Genomic DNA, 24,059 nt, shown 5'->3' on the forward strand with positions numbered 1-24,059 from the left:
TCTAATTAATATTTCTGTACAGATCTGTAAACTGTGCAAGGCTTGTTTAACAATACAGAAATCATGTCCTATTAGATTAAGACATTTGTTTAGGAATAAGGTTCAACTTTCTCTTTGAAATCTAATTGATCTTGTTTCATGGCCTGTGAAATTATTTATTTTAAGAACTGTTTTAAAAGTATAATTAATTAAAAAAAATTCTGTGACCTGTTGCTAAATATTTAGACCATGGATTAATTACATTTGCTCAGGGCTTCAAATAGTGATTTAAAAATTTGGTTACTTAGCAGCAAGAGAGATTATACAACAATGATAAGAGGTGACATGTTCTTGTAATCCTTCTGTCTTATAAATGACCACATTGTTAAAAATTCAAGAATAAACAAGACAGTTGAACTGAAAACTAAATACTCTTATCACAGTGAGAACACCCCATATACTGTAGCCTATGTGTTCTGCGTAACTCGGAAATGTTCTTAAGAATCTGCAATTTCTTATCACAGCTCTTAGTGAAACCTTTTTGTATGTACTATTGACCCATAGAATAGAAAACATTGCATTAAAACCATACCTACTGCCTTTTTGAAGCCTATCACTTGATACATGGCCAGAACTCTTAATTCTCACTAATGAATTAGGGTCTAGGATGTCTTCGCATATACATGTACTGCACTCAAGCAGTATCTCAGAATGGGCTGTCATTCAGATTAAAATAAAGGGGTTATCCTTTACCTTACCAGTTAGTAAATCTCTACTTAATAGAGAGAAGCTTTTTTAATTCTCACTGCCAGGGTTACACCTGCTGAAGCAATGACAGCTAATTGCAGTTTTGCCATGTTAATAGTTTTCTTCAAAAACTGTCTCCATATTTGTTTGCTTTTACTGAGGAAGCTAATGGTAGTTGCTAGTAAAAGTAATGATGTTACCAATGAAAGCTCAGTAAAGACTGAAAATAAACAATATTCTTATAAAGGCCTGGTGGTTTATTCTTGTGTGCTGATTTTAATGAGATACGTCTGACTGTTGGAAGGAAAACAGAAGGTTGCAGGGTATTTTGAAAAACCAGCAATATTCAAACCATTAAAAAAATTGCTTAACTGGCATTGTATCTTTTTCTGAGAGAGTAAGATCTTATAACCAGAATTTTTGTTGGAGGTCAGTTTCTGAGAATTTAAGAAATGTATCCAAGAAATTTCAGAATTGCATGCTTCACTTTCCTCCTTAATGTTGCTTAAAAGTCTTCAAAATGAACATATTGTTTTTATAATGTATCGAATTCTACAGAACTGCCATGTGGCATCAACCCAGATGCCTTGTAGTCGGGGCACGCGCAGTTGGCACCAGAACCTCGCAGGCTGCAGCGGTTGTGTTGCAGAGGGCACTGGCGTTCTCATGCTGCTGGCTGTCTCCTTTCCAGCAGATCGCAGTCAGCCACCTTGATAACCCAGCAATTGTCGCAATGTTGTCCTTTATTTTTACTTTACAAATGGTTTTTACTTACAAACGGTTAACTCTTTCTTCTGGTTGAGCACCCAATCACGGTGATCCTCGCATTTGTCACCACTGATCACTGTATCTCAGGATGGCCAAGAAAATAATACACAAATCCCATCTGGTATAGATTGCATTGCCTGGTGTCTCCAAGATTTAATCAGATGTAAGCCTTTCGGCAGCAATAATCCAAATCCTTATTGATTCCCACTCTATTTGTAATGCTAGCTGGAAGCTTCAGTATGAGTCTTTGAATCAATTCAAGAATCCAGATGCAGCTGCACTTAAGCAGCAAATGGTTATCCCACAAATTTCCATGACTGCTGTACAGCGTTTGACCTTTAATTTGTAGGCTCATCTAGTGCAAGCTCCTGAATAGTGAATCGAGTCTATTGATAAAGGGCTTGACTTTCATAATTTATTTTGCAATTATGACTTGCTGTATTCTTAGAAATAGTCTGCAGGGTTTTATGACCACAAGTTGAAGACTACTGCTGTGGAACAATGCAAATTTCAAAGATCGGGCTCAAGTGCATGCAAACAATATAATCTAGTTGTGAAATTGCTTCAAAAAAGGGTCTGGCTAAGGTGCTACTAACCTCTTTCTCAAAACCGCTTTCCATCAGTCAGGAATGGTGTTTATTGACACCTTTTCCTGTTTCTATGCACACATGTATGCATGTCTACATCATATGGATTTCCCTTATGGCACTGTGTCATTACCATCTCTGATTGTATCAGATACCATGTCACCTACAGCAATGTCTTAATTGCCCAGGCTCACAAAAACCTGGGAGAACTGGCCACCCCAAGACAAGCTTCTAAAGAAACCAGGCAGCAGAGCAGGGAGTTGCTCTAGAAAGGGAGGAATGATTTCTCTCTCTCTCTCTCTCTCTCTCTCTCTCTCTCTCTGCTTCCCAGGGAAATCAGACTCAGATCAAAAAAGGGTATTTTCATAAGTAATTCCCACTGAATGTATGAAAATACTGGCATTTTATTAGGGAACGTTGAGAACCATTCAGGAATGCAGGTACTTTGAGGAATAATCACCAGCCAAGAAGTGTGTTTCAGAACCTCGGTAGCAGCTAAATGTTTGACTGAAGGACCAAACAGAAGTGCCTTTGTGCAAATCTATAATCTTAGATATGTTTTTCAGCATTTTCTAGGAGTATCTAAATAAAATATTACCTGAAAAGTGCTCATTTGCATAAAAATTGGATTTCCCTTAAAATGGAAATTTTACACTACCTACCTCAGCTTAAATACTTGTACTTATAAACAGGAGAGTAATATTAAGTAATGTAAGCCTAGGATGATTTTCTAGCAGTTTATGCATCTGCCTCACCAAAAATGTTCCAGGCAAAAGAAAAAAATGTGATGTATAATATAGAAGTGAAACTTCTGCAGTCTTAAGCTTATCCTTATAGCCAATGTCTTTTTCTTCCTTTTTAACAAATTCTCTTTCAAACCTCTCCTCAAACTCTTTTTTTTCCTCTTGTCTATCTGCTTTGTACATCATTCCCCTCCCTCCCCCCTTAATTTGTTTTCTTTGCCTGGTGTTTTTCTTGGTATTTAAAATGCCAGAATGAATAGAGATCACTTAAAGCATAATGTAGTTCAGACCCTTTTTATTTATTTTATATTTTCATTGTTACTTGTTATGTTTGCCTGATGTGCTTTGTAAACTCTTTGGAACAGAGACTGATTCTAATCTCTCTGCTGTTCTCATGATGTTTTGATTTAGTTCAAATTAACTGCAGTGGTCTTACTTATTTACTTATTTAAAGTAACGTGAAATAAAAAATTATGCTCACTGTTACCGTTTCAGTTCTGTAAGGCACTGTTTTGTTGCTATATTGAATGGTAACTTAAAAGTTTGCAACTGCAGACAGTCATTCAATTTTACTAGTGATAAATTGGTACATATGAGATAAAAATCAGGGCTATTCTAGCGTGATTTTAGAGGTGGATAAAAAAGTTGAATCTTTTATTAACTACGGCTAAGATATTTAATTAGGATATTTTCTTTTTTTTACTGGCATCAACGTCCAAGAAAACTAGTGCTGAAATACATGAAAATTGCAATAAAATATTATGCAAGTGAAGTGTTTATAGATACTTTTCCTTTTCAATATTTCCATTTGCTTGCACACTGTTTGTTTCAACATTAGAATTTAACTACTTGGTTTTTAATACGTTTCAGTCAATCAATAAATACAGAATACAAATCTATTAAAATGGAGGGGTTTATAGACAGCATTTTCTTATTAAGAATTGTCAACAAAATCCTTGAAAATGAAATGAGCTGACAACTATAATCGGAGCAGATGTGTAAAGTACCGTTGTAGCACATTGCACCATCAATTATGTGTCAAGCATGCTGCCAAATATTAAGTGTTCTGACCTTTGTTATTAATAATAGAGGCAGACACTGGGGACATGTGAAAGACAAATAATGTCATGCATGGAAAATCTATTATAGATTTGATTTTGTTAGTGGATATAGAGCCTATTTGGTATCCTGCCCCTCCACTTACAAGCTATAATTTTATGAAAAACTGGACATACCGTGTACTGGAAACCCACATTGTGAAAAACATACTTTGACAGAATAAAATGTTCCTAAGTTAAATAAATACTAGTCAGAGAGAGAGCTTGTCATCAAGATTTACTACTTTATATGTGTATTTGTCATTTCCCCTGTTCCTCAGGAAATAATGTAGAAGAAGGGAAATGAAGCAAGCTTGTCTTTACTGTGTTCTCCATTCATTCTTGTATTTTTAAGTTGTTATTTTGATCAATATCATGTATCATCTTGTAGAGATTGGCTAGTCAAAGGTTTCCTCAACGTCTTTCTCCAAAGTATAGCTTCTAGCATTTTTAGGTGATCGTGCAGGACAACATTGGTAATATGTAAAAATGACAAAACCAGTAGAACGACCACCCAAAGAACAGCAATAAATCCTTATGAAGCGAGTGATCATGTTTAAAAACAACAGAAAAAACACAAACCCCAACCCCTTAATTGACTTAGAAGAGTAAAGAAAATAGAAAACATGGGACAGAGAAAACTCCTTCCTCTACAGGCACTGACAGCCCTGATTTTCTGCTTCCTTCTCGATGTAGAACATAGATCCCTGAATGTGTTTCCAGTAAAGCATTAAGCAGTTGGTCCAGTATTCCATGTGGAGTGCACTGCAACTGATTCATATGAAAATCAATGGACTGTTCACATTTGTCAATATTATATATCTTTCAAACAATAGATCAATTATTTAGTTGTTTGGGTTTTTTAAACTTAAGATTACGTTTGGGAATAACTAGCTCGGTGACAGTAACTGCACCTACAAACAGTATTTCTTTCTAAATTTTGCTAATCTGGGCTTGCATGAAAAAATTAGACCTCCAATTTGTAGTACATTTTTGTTGATGCTGCTTACTTTCTGTCTTGTCATAAATCCTAAATAGCTGTTGAAGTCTGGATTTCCATTGCAAAACCATTTTGAGGTTTTAATTTTTTTTTCAGTGTCCTACAGTAAAAGCCAATGCACAATTAAGAAAGAGCAAAGAATTTGGAATAAAAGGTAGGGACTGAGTCAGTATATTTTTGTGAAATTAACCAAAATTTGGATAAAATAAAAAATGTTGCCAGACAACTGTTATATTTACAGAAGCTGTTGCATTCCTCTCTTAAAAAATTAGAAACTCTTTTTAACAATCCTTAATGGTCTGATGCTTTTACTGTATGCAGGGCACACTTTTTCTAATCAACCAGAACTTAAGATTTAGTTTGATGTTCATGTCAATAATAAAGTGACTGTTGTACATAATTAAATCACTCCACAAGCTCCTTACACTTATGTTCCTTTAAACTGTTTGACACAGATGAGAGTAATTTGCTGCAGTTCAAAAATACATGCCTTTTGTTAGACTTACAGTGAATATACTAGGAAGAGATAATTGATCTGTGTGTCAAGGTAATATTGGAAACATTGAAAAATCAACATTTCCCCCCCCCACCCTTATTCTGGGCACTTCATGTACTCTATTTGGTATACATGTATCAATTTCCTTCTCCCTTTCTGGCTAAATTGGAAGAGGGGAGACAATAAAAGCCCTCTAGTGATCCAAGCTGGTTTTCCACAGTGTGTTTCTAAGTTTGAATTGAAGCCATCTTTACAAGCAAATGGCTTTATTAAACTAAGCACAAAATAATTCAGATGCAATAATGATTTTTTTTTTTTTTTTAAAAAAGTAATTTAATATATCTGCTCCAGAAATTGTTTTCCTTTTGTTCATACTAAGTGACCACTTCATGTTGCAGGGCAGTATTATTCTCTATCCTTCACATGGCATTCTAGCCCATAGAACATACAGGAAGAAATGCATTTGAAAGCAATATTTTATTAAATTATATACAATACTTTATTAAAGCCACTAATTTCTTCATGTTTTGGCTTTTATTCATACGTACTTTATACGTTTATACCAAATCTGCTGTCCAGCTGGAAAGACATGACTTGATTTCCTGACCAAAGAGGATTTCATCAACACAGATTATTTCTAACAAATATAACTTCTTTCCTGCTCTGTATGCTGGCTTCTTATCAGCTAAGTAATTTTGAGTTTCAGTGCTTATTTTTCTGATGATCCTGGCCTGTACCTTGAATACTTGAAACAACAGTAGCCAACGTTTTGTCTACAGTGGGCTGCACAGGGTTTTAAGTGATTCATCAAAGCTTGGTGAACCTTGGATTCTCTTGCCATGTCACCCCCATGATCTGCTATGACCTCCTAGGATCAGCTACTAGATGACCAAACAGTTTCCATTCCTGTGCCTTTTACGTAATGGACTGGCATCCAGCCTTATGACAGGATATACAAGCTGCTTCCATGCCATGACCTCCGGTGCCACACGTATTCCCATCACGTGGCAGGCACGCATCTGCGACACTGGCATTTACTGTGCTGGTACAACGACCTGCATCCCGTTACTCAAGGGGCACGTGCTGCAGCTCCCTCAGGAAACCGCCTGGCAGGAATGAGGCTGTTGTAAACCCTGTTCTTTTCACCACTTGAGAGAGATGAAAGCAAGCAGACAGTGGCCGAATTAGTTGTTTGTTCAGCCTGGATTTTTGTCTGTGACCCAGTGATTGAGAACCTGTGTGGCATCCTGCAAGGAGAGCAAGGGGGTGGTGGGGAGCGAGATGCTCTGTGTTGCCAACTAATTTGAAGGCAAGACCCCAAGATACTGCTTGCTGGGTAGCCTCGGTCAGAGATGGTTCTTCCTGTGGAGGCAAGGAAAGAGGTGAAGTCCTGAATAAGCACATTTCTGAGACTGATAGCTTGATTCTTGAAATCTCTCAGGACAAAGTAGTCTGTCATGACACTGTGGTTAGCGAGGCTTTAGTGGAAACATTTTTCTTTACTCCATAACACTTGAACGTATAAATTGACTTTGAAATCTGTATTAGCTTTGGCTTCTGTAGTTGCAGAAATGAGGTCTGTGAATCTGCCTTACCAAGGCTTTTCTCCTGGATTTGGTACCTGGTAAGAAAGTGGATGCAACAGCGCGTGCGATTTTATACCCTTTTAGTTGTTTGTGAGACAAGGAGCAGTTTTGGTTCAGGTCAGCTAATTCAGAACCAGTCATTTTACTTGTGTAGTGTTCAAAATAACTTAACTGAAAGAATTTCTTTTTTGTTAATAGTGGAGTTTGATAAGAAACCTTAAATTTCAATTTCTGTAGTTCCATATTTCTGATTTTGGACACACATCTTACACTGTTACAGCCTGGTGTTTCTTGGCCCAGGGCAACAGTTTAGTAGTAACCTGTGCCGAGTCTGCAGCCAGTTGCTAGACGCTTTTTACAAAGTGTACCTCTATATTTCACGTCTCATACTGCCATCTAAGGGCCACGTAGGCTGAGAAGGTGGCTAAAGGTTCTTCAATACTTGTCATTCTCCTTATTGCCCTTCCCTTTGGGAAGTCAGCAATTCATGGATGAGAGAGGGTGGGCAGGGAATAACAGCAGTCCTTTAATGCAGTGTGTTGTTTCATCTAAGAGAATAGAGGAATCTTCCAGATAAGTGAGAAATTAGAATGTAAATCTGAGTCTTTTAGTCTTTTAGGAAAATGTAAATGCGATGAGTTTGCGTAAAAGCCAGCAAATAAGAAAATGCAATGACAGGACTGGAGGCTACTCTTGAAACAGTAATTTAAGGAGTGTAGTGCTTAGAGCCCAGAACAGTTTCATTTGCAACTGTTAGCAGTGAGGGAGTGTGCAGTTCAGATTCCTGAAGGTACCAAAGTCCTTAACTCCTACTGATTTAAGGATTAGTCCTTTATAATACAATTTGCTTGTTAAGATTTTTCCCTTAAAAGGTAAAAAATAACATGAATTAGTTTCTTCTTTTTTCTAGTTTCACCATTTTTGCATTTCTGGGTGTTTCGTTTTTCCTGGACTAAGGGAAAATGGGCAAAAATTTGGTGTTACTTTAAATTTATGTGATATTAAATAACATGAACATAATTTAAGTATTTTGGGGTTTAAGCATGCTAAATTTCATCATGAAAACTTACTTCCAGGATAAAAATGCACTATTTTTTTTTTAATCTGCAAACTCTACTTGTATAGGCCTAATTTTATAGCTCCTTTCTCACACAGATGTTTTGAACTACAAATATGATAAACAATTAGTGGCAGAAGCAATACATTTCAGTATGTGTCAATATAGTACTGTTGGCATTGACTGATAAGAACAGTTTTTGTAACGAGGACCCCTTTGAACACTATTTTACAATGTTTGAATTGGTTTTCAGGCTACTTTTCAGCAAACCTTGTGTAATAAAGAAAGTAATTAATTGCATGTTACTTTGACAGGCTCATGCAAGTAAAGACCTGGAAGAGCAGTTGCGGTCTGTGTCCAGTGTGGATGAACTTATGACAGTACTTTACCCAGAATACTGGAAAATGTTCAAATGTCAATTGAGGAAAGGAGGTTGGCAACACAACAGGGAACACTCCAGCTTTGACACAAGATCAGATGATTCACTGAAATTTGCTGCAGCACACTATAATGCAGAGATCCTGAAAAGTAAGTACAGGACACAAAACATGTTCTAACATACAATAAATTAAAATTCGAAGGCTTGTCAGTTGTGTCAAAAATATTTTAAAAACTAAGCATCATCAGTAAACCACCCTCAGCAGTTTGATTTGATGTAATGGCTATAAAATAAAATCTTTGGCAGTCAACCTTTCATAATGAAATAAATCACTCTGCAGAGGTATTTTTGGTACAGCTATTGTAAGAAAGGTATAGACTGCTTTCTCAGCTCAGTAGATATAGGAAGTTAAATGTTAGTCTTCAGGTATAAGGAATCCTGCTTTGCAGGGGCTGTAACGGTTTTGCAGAAAGCAAAGAGGGCACTAATAGTTGGATTCATTGAACTCTTTCTGCTCATTTTCTGCAATTACGTCATGGCTGGTAATGCTTTCTTCTCTTATGTGTTACTACTTTAGGAGGCCAAATAATCCACTTGTAGCTTTTTCCTGTTACAAGAGGGCAGTCGTCATGATGTTATGCTCAAACCAGAAAAAAAGAGCTTTCAAAGAAATATGTCAATACCCCCTGGTGTTTCAGATGGCCTAGATAAAAATATAATTAGCTTACAGTTTAAGCAAGTGCTTGCAGGCAGAGAAACACAGGATTCATAGCAGGAGGTGTATTTTTTGACATGATATTGGAGATCATGTACCTTAATGGAGACTTTAAGGTACACATTAGGTGGAATTTCCATTTTTGCTGAATAGCCTACCAAAAAACTGGCTCCAAGAGAGAATAAAGGGGCCTGTACTGCTGCATGGCTGTTTAGTGTAAGATTGTATTTGGCAAAAGGCTGTATAACGTGATGTAAAATGTTTGCCCAAATTTGCGTGGTTAATCTGGGCACAAATATCACCTTTCAGATTAAATCATATTGTGTTTATAATTGCTGAATAATAACCTTTTGCTTTAAATTATACGCTGGTAGTTACATAAATATGTATTCAAATTAATTTCACATTAAGTTTATAGGCATCAAATTTAATGTTGTTAATATATAGTATCCAAGTGAAGTACTGTGTGGGACCAGTTAAAATTAATTTGCGGAGATGTGCAGTACTTCTTTAGACTTCACTTAAGGTGAGGCTCACCCCAGGCATAAGAGAAAGGACAGGTACAGCTTTAGCTGTGAATGCCGTAAGATGTGCCCAACCTTGTTAGGTTCCCTCTTAGCTCCGCGGTAACTTTTCTTCTGCTCCATGATAATATGTCACATCCCTATGAAGAAGAAAAATTAGCTAGAAGTTAAGACAGAGAGATGTGTATTTCACTGAATAAAGGGTGTAACTCTAGCAATGCATGTTCTGGTTCTAAACTTTAAAAAAAAAATCCTACTAATTTACCGCAGGAGAGTATTGTTTTTAAACAGTTACTTTATAACACATGAAATTCCCTATAACTTGGCAGGTATTGATACTGAATGGAGAAAAACTCAGTGCATGCCACGTGAAGTGTGTGTGGATGTGGGAAAAGAGTTTGGAGCAACTACAAACACCTTCTTTAAACCCCCATGTGTATCCATCTACAGATGTGGAGGTTGCTGCAATAGTGAAGGACTCCAGTGTATGAATATCAGCACAAATTACATCAGCAAGACAGTAAGTTCTCACTCTTATTACAGTCCAAGTGCTCCTTGCAAATCCATTTATGATCATGCATATTTTAAACCTTCTTATTGCTACTATGAGGAAGGAAAAAAAATCAATTCCAGAATACATAGGAAAAACAGCTGAAGAGACTACTACCTGGAAGAAAATGTTTAACAATTTTTCACTCTTTTCCCCCAACTATATTCTTTTTCTTTCTTTCTTTTTTTAATTTTTTTTTAGGGGGAAAAAACCAAATTATGATGTCCCATTCTCAGTTTTGAGCTCATCGATGAAACTTAATTATCTCTTTTTTTTTTTGCATCTACCATTTGCCTGCTGTATGAGGCAAGCACTCTCTGGAAAACTAGCCTGTAATTTTATTTGTGAAGACTGTTTTAGGACATGTGCGGACAGGATAGACATTGCCAATAGGCAACATAGCCTTTTAAGAACTGAACTTTACTGTATTAAAAGGTATTAGTATAATGTACCTATTTGTTTTGTTTCAATGCATCTTCCTCAGGTATATGTGTGGTTTTTATTCTTCAAGTTCAGGGCTAGTGATCAGGTAGGAGTATGCAGAGATTATGCATTCAGCCTGTGAGCTGCCTTTAAAGGAAAAGCATACGTGCATTATTCTATTTTAAGTGGCTATAACAATTATCACATTATCTTACAACAACATTTCCCTCAAAAATCGTGTACAAATAGTCATGCTTCAAAATGTTTGCTAGGGTATTTTGCTTTTGTTACAGTATTTGGTAGGGTTTTTGTTGATTGTGGGCTTTTTTGCTTTTTATTTCATCTTTCTGATTCTTTGAAGAAAACTAATTTTAGTGTAAATCTTGCTTCCTTTTCCAACTAGATTCATCTAGCGGAAGATGCACAACTGCAAAGCCAACTATAAAATCATAGCTCATGGAAATGTCATTCCTTTATCATGAAACTTCTTAGTGCTCTGAGCCTTCCTGAGAGGGAATTAGGAAAAGGGGAAGTAAAGAAAACAGAAAAACCCTCTTTTTTTAAAAATACATTTTCTGTCCTCATTTCTCACCAAATCTGTCTGTCTGAAATGGTATATTCCACCACGAATTTTCAATCCTAAGTGTGAGCTAGGTAGACAGCCACAAAGCACAGGAATAATGTAACTCAAATAGCTTAAATGAAAACTACAGCACTGATTTTGTTCACGCCCATAGTTACTCCCACAAACAGCTGTCCTAATTTCAGTTGCTTGAAAGATGCAAATATAATTTTCATGTCACAAACTAAGAAATAAGACCTTTTTTGTGTGTGTTTGTGTGTGCATGTATTTATAAAGTTTAGCTTACTTGTATAAAGGATGACCTAGTTACAGAGGGAGTTGTTGCACTTAGCACAGATTTTCTGGTCTTTGAGCACCATGTCAGTTTGGGGTAAATAATCCCTTTCTATTAATCATTCTATTCATATCTATTGAGTGAAGTAATTTTTTTGCCTAGTAGGAAATGTTTAGACTAGTACTGAGTTTCTTTTTTAAGTTCTTGATGTCGTTGGTGATGATATGATATAGGAGTAGTTACAGATTTGAGAGACTCTGAAAAGCAAAATGTTAAAGGACTTACCAGAAAGAAGAAAGAGGCAATAATATTGTTTTGTTTTCTTACCTATTCTGTAAAAGCAAGCAATTTAATCTCTGAGTTTTCTATCTTGCTTCTGCTTTCCAGTTTTATCTGGTCCTTGACAGAATGCAGTTTAAAAAAAAAACCTTAAAAAGGAAGAGAGCTATAGCTATATCTCTTCATCTGTCATCATCTCAAATCTTTTTAAAGTTATGTGACCACAGCTTACCCTATATCAGATGAGAATTAGGAAGAAAAAAGTATTGGATTCAAGACCCTTCTGTGGAATTCAGGTACCCTACACACCTATTTTCACTACTGTTTTCCTTTTATTTCCTGAATGAAATGAGAACAAATGGTTAGTAACGAGGCATCTTTTGTTATTTCATAAGCCACCATTTCTGTAGCTTTATTTTTGGTGCATGAACTCCGTAAGATAAGCTTCATACTGTTCACCCTGCAGAAAAAGTGCTTAATGAGAAATTAACTTTTCAGCTGGAGGCCTTACTGTGAGGGCAAGCTCTAGCATTGGTTCCAGACATTAAAATCTAAAGAAAGTTGATATCAGCTTTCATCAAAATTAATTAAAAAGAAAGAGCTAAGCATAGAAATTATTTTTATGGGGAGCAAGTCATTGATTGCCAGGAGAATGGATGAGGTCAGATGTTCCCAGATTGGCTTGTGGAACACTGTGGTGGTCCAGAGGTCAATAGTTCTCCAGTCCGGGCTGTGTTCCTCCGTTCTAGCTGCTTAACTTTATTAAGAGAAAAATAGAAAAGTATTCTGCTTTGCTTTTAATACCATTTTTTTCCACAAAAACTGTTCCTGTAGTTGCTAAGGGGTGTTTATACAATCATGATTGGGATATGAGACAATTTCTTAATTAAGATGCGGTACAAGGTCTGTGAAAATACTTGAGGGCCCCCTAGGCTAACTCATAAAATGCAGTAGATCTTTTTCTTCTCCTTCATCTGTGATACTGCAATAGCCCAACTTTGTAAGGGGTGGCTTGACTAATAAAGGTCTATGGGGAAGGTTTGGTTGGTTTTTTGTTTTGTGGTGTCGTCGTGTTGGGTTTTTTCTCTAATTCGTTATTAATCAAATAGCTGTTCTCTGTTTCCATGACATAAGTAATTCAACAGCAATTACAAACATTGGAACTACCTGGTGCAGCAACAGCCTGTTGCTCACCTGTACTTTTTTATGCCCCACCTATAGGTACTTGCTTGTAGGTTGAAGGGAGGCAGTGAGCAGATGTCAAAGAGCCATCTCATTCCACTCTTCCTCTTGGCTGGCAGGATGGACAGTTTTTTGGCTTCTTTTAGATCATTTGATGTAAAAGTCCTAAATCTTCTTGTTTCATGGATAACAGTAATAGACCCTCAAGGGAAAATATCTTTCTAAGCAGTTTGAAATTAGATTTAGAGGAGGTTTTCTCACAGGAATCAAGCTAACAGCTTGAAATTGTTTGCTATATTTGAGATGTACATGGTGTTCCTTTACAAAATTTGGAGATGCATATGTCACAAGAATTTTCAGTTGTTTTGAACTTTACCATTTATGCCTTTTCCCATGCATTTTTCTATGTTAGACTGATGATTGTAATGATATAGTAGGTGCTATTAATAGTGGGAGATGTATCAGTATAAATTCCAAATATTTTTTGTTTAAATATCTGAAAAAAACCTTATTAAAATATAAAAAGATAGAATAAGGAACCCAGGCATATTAAACAGATAGGAAATGTATTATATCAGATAAGTTACCTGTTGTTGTATTACACATAAGCCTTGAAATATGTTTTTTCAAAAAAGTTAGTAAAATAAATAATGATGATGTACCATTTTTCAAGTAGCTTACTTTCATTCTTTCCAGTATGGAGACGCTTAAAGTTTTGAAATCAAACAGTCTTATACCCTTAGCTTGAAAATCTCTCTAGACACTTTGTGCTCTGTTATACTGGTTGTATTTGGCCAGCCTTACTGACACTTTAGGAAGTGTGAAGATCACAAGTGATGGAAACAGAGAGTCAATCAATTTAAGGAAAACTTGCCAAAATAAATCACAGTCCATCAGAACAACATAGTGTAATTAATGTAAATCTGTGGGAAAAAAATCATACATAAATCCTATATTTGAAAAGTATCTAGAATGATAAGCTTCCCTCATTCTGATATGAAAATAAGAGTTTTGATTATTTTATATTCCAGAAGTCAGTGATCATAATAATAATTTCATGTGTGCTGGTACAATAGATATTGGCACATATGATGATAGTGCTGAATAAATTAATTTAGACACTGAAGCAAAGAAATACTTTGTATAGAAATCAACTGTTTTTCTGGAAAGTATGGCATGAAGTCCTTCTAGTCTAAAGAAGGAGCTGTCAATGCAGTGAATCAAAAATACATTCCTAAGGATCAGTGAGAAGAAATATATGGGAAATTTATTTTACAGGAATTCTGATAGTGCTTTTGGTCAAGCATTCAGAAATTCCTGTCTGCTGTTAGATTATTTTTGTTTAAAGTTTAAAATCATGCTGAGCTCTAGGTTGTAGACCAGACTCTAGTCCCACCCTTGTTTCTGTTCTCCACTCCAGCTCTATAAATAGCTAAAGGAAGAGCGCTGCCAGTGTGGGAACTGAAAAGAGCCTACCACAGGGTGGTCTGCCGGACCATGCAGCTCTGGCCTGGAAGCTCTTGCAGGGATGGTTAAAGAGATAACAAGGCTGGGAAGGAAGGGGACTGTTGCACTTGGCATCACAGTAATTGCAAGTTGCAGAGTGCCAAAGGCCAAGTCTGGTTGGGTAGAGCAATTCAGAGACACCTTTGCCTGGTGTCCTCTCTCTGTGCTTCTCACCTGAGAAGTACAGTACAGAGCATATGCACTGATCTTCAAGGATTTAAAAAATTGACATGTAAAAGAATAAAAACCCAGGAAAAAAAATTGTTTGTAATTGCACACATGGTTGTAAAAGTGATCTAATTATTCACTTACCTTTGTATTAGTCTGAAAAGTTCTTTAATTATATACCTGTCTGTACTGGGAGGCAGAAAATACAAGCATAAGAAGCTGACGTTCGGGTCTGTAGGATATGCTGCTTTTTAATTTTGGCTGGTGCAGTAGAATGAAGATTAAGTATTAAGCCTAAAATATACCTTATTACAGATTGTGTAATCCAAATGTATGAAGAAAAATGGCCTTCCTTAATTTTTGAAGATGAACATTTCAAGTTTGGCTAGGCTGAAAGACAGATATAAAGTCATCTTGATAATGATCAGTGGGACAGGAAATACATATCCTTAAGAAAAAAATTTAAAAAAATGTCCTACAACCAAATTTTTTTTAAAAAAATCCACACAGTTCCAATGACTATTACGGTTTTAGCACAAAATTTCTTTTTAAGCCATTTAAAGGCTCTTGAATTTTTTCACGACACAGAAAAATGGGGAAAAAACATTTATAGTCACGCATAGTTTTGTTCAATGGTAAGTAACTCTAGTTTAAGCAGCGTAATATTAAGATTATCCAACATAATGTGTTATAAACTCTATTGTCATTCTTAGCCTAACTTTGCTATTCTTTAACACTAGGGATTGAAATTTTCTGTCAGATACCTGACTCAGCTTGATGTGTTGTTTTTACTTTTTAGTTTTTTGCTTTAAAACTTCAGCAAAAGTGGTGGTTCTGCTTTTTCTTAGACCAGAGTGAGAGAGAAGTGTATATGGCTTTATTGTTAAAACAAAAATTGGGAATTTTTTTTTTTTCCCCTCTGGAAAAACGAAGTCATGTTCCCTTATTTTAGGTAAAGGATATGACACTTACTTTTTTGTATTAAGAATGTGTGTTTTGTTATTTTTGAGAGTCTGCATACTTCTAAGCGTTAAAAAAAAGACCTAGGAAGCAAATGGAATTATTGGGAGACCTGGACATATTTGTCACTAGAACAGTTAATAACTTGGAGCTGAACAAAAATCTGATGCAGTTTCAGATCTAGGCTCCTAAATTCCATCTTTAAGGGAGAGCCTGTCATTGATACACCCACCTTTATCGCGTTGGGAAGGAAGGAACTGGGTTAATCCAAAAGTAGCGGGGACAAGATGTGCGTGTGCCAGAATGCTAAAAATTGTGCTAAGGAGCCCAAAAAGAGGGAAGGGAAATCTTGCTTCATGGGCGGGCTGGCTGGCTGAAAGGGAAACTTTGGCTGGGCTGAAACGAGGCAAGGTTGGCATGGAGAATCATCATATTGGGTGAAGACCTAAGGAGACAAGGGCTGAACCCAGTGCTTTGAAAAGAAATATTAGAAATGGTGAGAAATGGAAGACCTGCAAGCTGCATTTCTCTGACAAAACAGCCTTAGACTGGCTGAATGGCATGTGTTAAGTTCTTGTGAAATGCATTAACATTATATATGTTTTTCAGCTGTTCTTCAGTTACATAGAGCTTTCATTAGTATGAGTTATACACTGAGATTAGTATTACGCTACTGACTTATGTTTATGATATTAGCTCATATGGAATAGGTAAGGACAGAGCTTTGACTGTAATTTGGGGGAGGGTGTTTGTTGTTTTATTATATGTAATACTCTTGAGTTATGCTATCACATATTGCTTTGGTTGTTGTTTTCCACTGGTTTCCTGACCTCAATGCAGTGTTGGTAGCACAAATGTACGGGATACCATGGGCAAGTTGAGTCTAATTTCTTCTTTTAACTTTTAAGTATTTGCCTCTAACTCTAGCAATGCTCATGTAATGTACTTTAATTTGCTGTTTAAAGTACTATAATTGCTAACATTTGTCTCTAAACTGCAAGCAATAAAAGCTTTCCACTGAAAAAACTGCCCTGATCCCTACTACTGTCGGATCTCATGTTCTTCAGGGAACTGAAGCTTGTTCTTTGCAGTCTTTGGTCCTGAATATCTGTCTTTAGGCCTTGTCCCTTGAACAGACCTGAAGGAAATGTCTTTCCCCTATTGCCTGTAGCATGAATTAGTCCAATTTTTACTGTGATTTGAAGTCGGGAAGGAAGAGAAGATTCGGGCCTCTTAAGAATACAGTAAAACCAATCCTTTACTGAATGAGGGATCAGACAGAAATATAAGCCATCTGATCTCCAAGAAGAGGTACCTATATGGGCAATGTGGGTACCAGCAATGGTACCCACACCCAGCAATGTTGCCAGAAAAGAAGGGAGTCAAGAACCAGCCTCATACGCAGATGTTATGGTTCATTTCTCATAGAAATTTCCTTTCTAGATATTAACATTTGGCGGTTACATGTTGCCAAACATGCCCTGTAGTGACAACAGGCGTTAAGCTTATTGTTCTCTTGGATGAAGAAGACGAGTAAGAAATAAATTGGAGAGGCTAACAAAACCAGAAAGCATTCCAGAAGGTCAGATCTTACCTAACGTGAAATGATTTATTAAGATGATAATTCAAACCCAGCTTATGTATATTGGGAGTTTATTCCCTTACACTTAAATAGCTTCATTGGATTTAGAGATGCTGCTATCACAACTGGTAGCAGAATGTAGCTTTTCTTTAGAATCGATCTTATTTCAAAATGCCAGAGATTATTTAAACAGGATTATTCTGAGTATTAAATACATTTTCTATAACAGACCACTTTTCAAAAATTTATTTCTTGTGAAACTCTTCTTGATACATTTTCATTCTCAGAAAAGAAGAATAAATATCTCCTTTTTCAGTATGCATCAGAATAAAGTATCCTAATATCATGTGCAGAAGATACACTTCCTACAGAAGTGTAGGAAGAACAAATCAATAATTCCAACCCCAGTATTTCACTTCCATCATTTCCATGAAGGAAAACAGATCTGGTTTATATTCTTTTTCAAAATGTTAGTTCATGTATTGTTTTAAGCACTTTCCAAAAGTGAGGACTAGAAATGTAATACCTAATATAATATAACATAATATAATCAGTAACATAATTAGTTGGCTTTGTTTTTTTACTTTATGTAGAAGTAGTAGCTACTGTTGGGTGATGTAAAATACATTGCTATTAAGAGAATTTAGTTATACAAACTGAAGTTAATTTAATGAGGTCAAGGAAGCTAGTCTACCTTTACATTGTTTAACTAGGCTTTTTTTGCATTTCACCACTGAAGTGTTGATGGGAACAGTTATTAGCAATATTCACCTCTAAACTGATACCTTCTGTAGTTTAAATGCAAGGATAAATATAGATTAAGATAATTCATGTTCACCATCATTTCCCCTCGCAATTGGTATGTCTCGGGTGTTTTAGTGAAATTTCTCTCAGTGTACTCCTGAAGCTGAAAAGGAGGACAGTTGGGCTGACGGGGATCTCCTTCAGGTGGATTGGAATTGTAGCAATAGTCCTACACTGCCATCCCCAGTGGTCTGGAGTCTGCTATACTTTGCAGTATCACAAATCAATCTACTCCAAGAACAGAGAAAGAAGAGAATATGCCCTTTTTTCTAGTCAGCTGCAGTTTGGTCCATGCAAAGAATCACACTCCTCTTCATTTATTAAGTTTTATCAGTTCTCCCTATAATGGGTTTTTACTTCAGCTTTGGAAAAGCAAGTTCATACTGTCATAAGAGAGCAGAGAAAAGAGAAGATTCTCTTCGACATGTGTAATATTGTAATTAAGTCCATACTCTTTGTTCTGTCCCTCAATTCATATATGTGTATTAAGAATCAGTTTTCTTTCAAGATATTTAATGTAGTAAAGGCTTTTGCATCTGTAGATTCTCAGCTGTCCAGATTTTCAGAGGTCTCAACAGCTGTGCTGTCCTTCTGAAAGCTCAACTTGTTTAAAAAAAGATACAAGTCCTTGTGTAGGTAGGTGAGTTTTGCCATCTGTTTAAAGATCAGTGTTTAAAAAACAGATACCCAAAGAACTCTGCATATATTTTCTCAAATGTGTACTGTATGCAGAAATGAAAGCTATTTTTCATAAACATGGTTCTTTCTGTCTCTTTATCTACACCACCACCTCCCTCCTCTCCAATTTTGTAGTTAGATTGTGTATTATAACAAAACCTACAATGGCTTTCAAACAGGTGGATGTTTTAAAAAGAAATGAATAAGTACATAAAGCTATTTTCATATGAAATATCAGTAGGAAAATGATAGCTCTGTGTTATAATTATTGCTCTTTTTGGATGAGGCATCTTGGTAAGAATGCCTTTTGTGATTAATTTAAAGGAACTTTTATAATACATAAGGGTAAAGGAGCCAATATTGGTTTAGAAGCCAAAAAGGATTATAAGTATAATAAAAAGTTGATTAGAAAGTCTGTTTCCAGAAGTCTGTGTTGAACTTAGTGAAAACCCTGGAGGTATGTCTGGTGATAATTATGTTTGAGAGAAGCAGGCACTGATTTAGGCATTCCTTTTATTGATACCGAACTTTAAAATAGATGTGGACTTGTGCCCTTATCTTATTATTGACTGAAGACCAAAATTTTAGGAAGTGTTATTTATTTTGCAGCTGGAGCAAGAATCCAAATGTTAATATGCTTTGGCTAGAAGTCTCTCTAACAAGATAAACTCTTTCCATGGTAGCTCCCTAGATAGATAGGTTTTTTAATCAGTATTTGGAAGATGCAGGAAACTATTTTCTATTTTGATTTTCCTTCTACAAAAGTAAACATATACCAGTTTGCATTTTTAGATTCTAGTGGGGAAAAAAAAAAGCATTTAAAACTAATATAAGGGATGTGGTACATTTTGCAGCAAAAATAATACCATTATAATCTTCTGTGACAGAATAAAATGCAAATATAATACTCTCTATCAGAGTTGATGGTGCTTTATACAGTTTAGGTTTAAGTTGCATAGTTTAGGTATATCAATAGTACGAGCTTTATTGTCAGCTGCACAAGTGCCCTTTTACCTTGTGGTTACTTAGTGAATACATTCCATACTGCTGTGCCTGCATGCTTGTGAGTACCCAGGCTCACTTGTGAACTTCAGTGCAAGGTACTGTATTCAGGACATCCTGTAGATGTACTTTGTATTTTGAATCATTTAAAATTACCCATATTTTCATTACATTTGTATGCTGCTTATATGCCATACTATAAAGTTACTGATTATAAAAGGCATTGCAAATAGATTTCAGCTAAAAATTAGTGTCTCATCAACTGAAACTGGAATAATAAGCAATGACCATGTTTTTAAAGGTAGAAAAATGCAGAAATAGTCTTAAACATATTTGGAAAAGTGACTAAACACCTAAAAGGCAACAGTGCACTGTTATCCTATTAAAAATACTACCAAAAAATAGTTTTTAAGACTTTGACCTAAAGTATTTGTCCTAACCTTTCAGGATACTATTGAGATTTGAGTCTTACAGTGAAACCCTCTTCATTTGATAAAGTGCATGTCCCGAGTTGAATACTGAAATGAGTCTCACTGTCTCTTATCATGTGTTCAGTTTTTCCACAAGGTATCGCTGAAGTTGTCCTCTTCCACTAGTTGAACTACATTTCCCACTACAATTAGGATTTTATTCATTCACGTATACAACTATTTCATTAATAGTGAATATTTCTTAATATCCTGAAAAAATTAATAGTTCAAGATGCATCTTGTTAGGGTAACCATATAATTTGCATTGTTTCAAATATTGGAAGTCAAAAATACTGTATGCTGCGGTTCAAAACTTGTTCATCCAAAAATGTTTTGATCTAAGTCGAATATACTGCTGTTTTACACAAGCCCTTGTAATTGTTGTGCAACTGATGTATCAGGTTGTCGTTTACCTGCTTTTTAAATTATTCTTGTTTTCCAACTTTTTTAAGCACTTTCCAAATGTTACTTTTCAGATTTTTTACAAGCCTGCCAATTTGAAGTCATTTCGTCTAGAAAAATTAGTTGTTTGTACATTTTCCTCTCTTAATAATGTTAGTTTAAATGTTATAGTAAGCAAACAGGCACATAACAGGGTTTAACACTAAAAACGTTGTCATAGCTATTGTATTCATTTTACATGTAATGATTATTTAGCAGTATAATTGACTATGTCACTGAATGATAGTAGAGAACAAAACCCCAAACTTAAATTCCTTATATCTTTTTTTTTTATGTCCTTACATTGTTTTTAGTTCTACTGTTACTGATCTATAAAAAAAGTTCTTTGCTTTGCTTTCCCTTTTATAGTTGTTTGAGATCACAGTGCCTCTCTCTCATGGCCCTAAACCTGTAACCGTCAGTTTTGCCAATCACACGTCCTGCCGATGCATGTCGAAGTTGGATGTTTACAGACAAGTTCATTCTATCATAAGACGTTCCTTGCCAGCAACACAAACTCAGTAAGTATGAGACTTGTCTTTTCCTTCACATTATGAGCAAGCGTATAATTAGATTTGAAATATTGCTGGAAGCTTTCGCAATTAAAATAGGTGAACTTATACACAGTAGTAGCAGAGTGCGTTTTGTAAAGGAGCTAATATTGTTTTACGTGGAGAGAATGTTGCTTAAAGTAATTAGCACAATACCTTTAAAAATGAAGAATAATGTTGTTTGTGGGGTTTGTTTCATGGAAAGAGCTACGATGCAGTTGAGACTTAAAGGAAACATCAATAAAATAAACTTTTTAAAAAAAAGTAAACGTAAGAGCTATCTAAAAATACTTACTTTTGCAGATAGGGAGTAGAGAACATTTCTTGCTCAGACTGCATTTTCCTATATAAAAAGCTGTTAAAAAAAGGCCTGTTTTTAGGGAATCTTTGACTACAAATGTTTTTAGACATCTTCACATGCCAGAAGTGAAACTAAAACAGAATGGGAAGGGGAAATAAAAGGTTAATTGACAGTCCACAGAATTAGCATGTTGATTTTTTTGGTGATTTTGAATGAGAAAAGTCACAGAAGAAATCTGGCACTGAAGCAATTTTTATTAAAACACTTGAAGAACTCTCTCCCTTCATTTTAGAGGACTGAGTGATGATTTCATGGTGTATAAATATTTAGCAGGACAAAAATACGTAACAGACTAGTAGTTGCTTTATGGAAGAACCAAGGACTAGAAGCTGAACTGGAATTAATTGTAGACATTTCCACTAAGGTGAGTGAATGGTGCAAAATGCTCAGAGATGTAAGTTAGGTCGTCTTCTCTGTGTTTTCATTCAGTTAAAGTCTGGATGTTTTCTGACATGTTCCAACTAAACACAGATTATATTCTATTTGAATTCAAATTATTGAATGTGTTCATCAAAACATGGATCATAAATAGTCGACTAGAAAAATACTAAGAAATAGACCTACTAATAGTTTAATTAATTGCATGATTAACAGATTATAAAGAATCAAAACCTGAATCAATAATAAAGTCAAATTATGCTGACTGTTGGCAGCTTCTCAGTGCTTCCAGATTAAAAGCAGTTGTAATTACCATGGCAAGAGTGTATTCTAGCCAGGAAATAGATACCTGTACTTAGAGGGAAGTAAGCGTACAGGTACAAAACTTTGACCAGCACTCACAAGTAGCTGGCTGTCCTGTGCGTAAGGAATCACACTTCACCGAATGTAAGACAAAGTAGTACTAGATCAGAATATATACAGGCCTTCTCTACTGTCTTTAAGTTTAAAACCTATGGTTTTTCACAAGTAAATTAAAAAAAAACAAAAAAACAAAAAAAGAAAAAAAAACCCCACAAACAACAAAACAAAAAAAAAAACTCAAGCTGAGTGCTTCTAGATTCTAGAAAGGAAAGGAAAGCTATTTACATGTTCCTGGATACTTTTGAGAGTCTCGCTGGGGTTATTTAATTTGTACTAATGTTCTTAATTTCTTTTCAACTTCTTATTTTTTGTTAACATTTTTATTTATAGGTTTGAATGCTAGTGAAACTGTTGTAAAGCCAAAACTTGGAAAAGTACTTTCTTGTCCCAGTAGCACATCTGCATGTGTGCATATATTTATGTACATGCTCATTTTAACAGAAATATAGTAATGACTTTCTTATGTGTTACTGAAATGAAAAACCTGGACAGGCATGTGTTAGAAAGAAGAAAGAAATGACATGTAAGATAGAACATAAATAGTTGATCTTTTTTAATATAAAATATATTTTCTGCACAACTTTATCCTGATAATTAAGGACTTTGCTTGTTCTTCCAGTTTTTCCCTTTTTTTCTTTCTAAAATGTAGTAGCTACCTCTATGTACTTGCAGAGCTGAGGCATGTCAGTTCATGTTAACCAGTGTTTCAGAATACCTGCTAGATTAATAGTATCTTAAGTTGTACTCTCTGTTTATGTAGAATGTCATCAAGACATGCAACTGAGTTGGAAAATTGCCACTCTATTTTATAAGTTTAGTGATTTGGGGTGGGAGGGAGCAAAGAGGCCTTCAATATACCTAATTCAGGTCCAAGTTTCTATGAGGACCTTTTTTTCCCATGGTTTGTAGGTAGGTGCTTACAGAGCTGATAAGCATATTTTAGATGTGGTCTGGATGTATGTTGTACACATTAAATGTTACCCCCTCTTGTCCATTATCTGTCCTGACACTGACAGGTAACAAGTTAGCATGCTGATTTTTTTTTTTTTTTTTTTTAGCTGCGTTGACAATGATTTGAAAGAGGTACTGAAATTTTCTGCAAAGTGGTTTTGCCTCTGATTTTTTTTTTCTAGCCTTCCTGAACTTTCCTAAAATGTTACAATAAGTCATTTTAAAATTTCAGCCATATTCCCCAGTAATTTTCTGTACTAGCAACCAGACTAGAATTTGTAAACAAGGAGTTCCAGTTCCTTTTGCCGGCTGTCTCCGACACTGATGCTGAAATACATATCATTCTCTCCAAGTTCTGGTAACCTGGGTTTTAGATCAACATTGTCATCTTATGGGTTCAGGTGTGCTTGGTATTTTCTTCATACTGTCACCCTAGCTTCCTTCTGTAGTTAGTTTTAAACACTCCCAGCTAGAGCCAGGCTGCTCCAGGCTTGAGGTTTTGGGGTTTTTTTTGAAACAGAATACAATAATATGTCTGTAAATTATCTGTATTATTTCTCAAGCAGAATTAGGAGGCAGGCAAAAGGACATATGTGCCAATGGGGGAGCAAGAGTAAGATCATTAGCAGAATGAAATCAGGAAACACCAGCTTGATAAAACATGAGGCGATGCAGGCTGATGTTAAATTACAGCAGTCTTTACAAGCAGAGAGTCATTTAATGTGGTGAAGGGCGGTGGTATACTTGAATGATGATCACGAAAGAATGTCCCAGCACCTGCATTTTTGAACGCATGAGTAATGGTGCTCAGGTGA

General features: G+C 35.7%; 1 protein-coding gene across 1 annotated transcript in view; it reads left to right on the forward strand.

The window, feature by feature from the left end:
* The window catches only part of VEGFC (vascular endothelial growth factor C), an 81,711-nt gene that overhangs the window by 51,057 nt on the left and 6,595 nt on the right, over positions 1–24,059 (forward strand). The window contains 3 exon segments of the mRNA XM_059817983.1: positions 8,375–8,588; positions 10,008–10,198; positions 20,950–21,101. Of these exon segments, the coding sequence (XP_059673966.1) occupies positions 8,375–8,588; positions 10,008–10,198; positions 20,950–21,101 (557 nt within the window).

This window comes from Gavia stellata, chromosome 5 (genome assembly GCF_030936135.1).
Source record: "Gavia stellata isolate bGavSte3 chromosome 5, bGavSte3.hap2, whole genome shotgun sequence".
Lineage (NCBI taxonomy): Eukaryota > Metazoa > Chordata > Aves > Gaviiformes > Gaviidae > Gavia > Gavia stellata.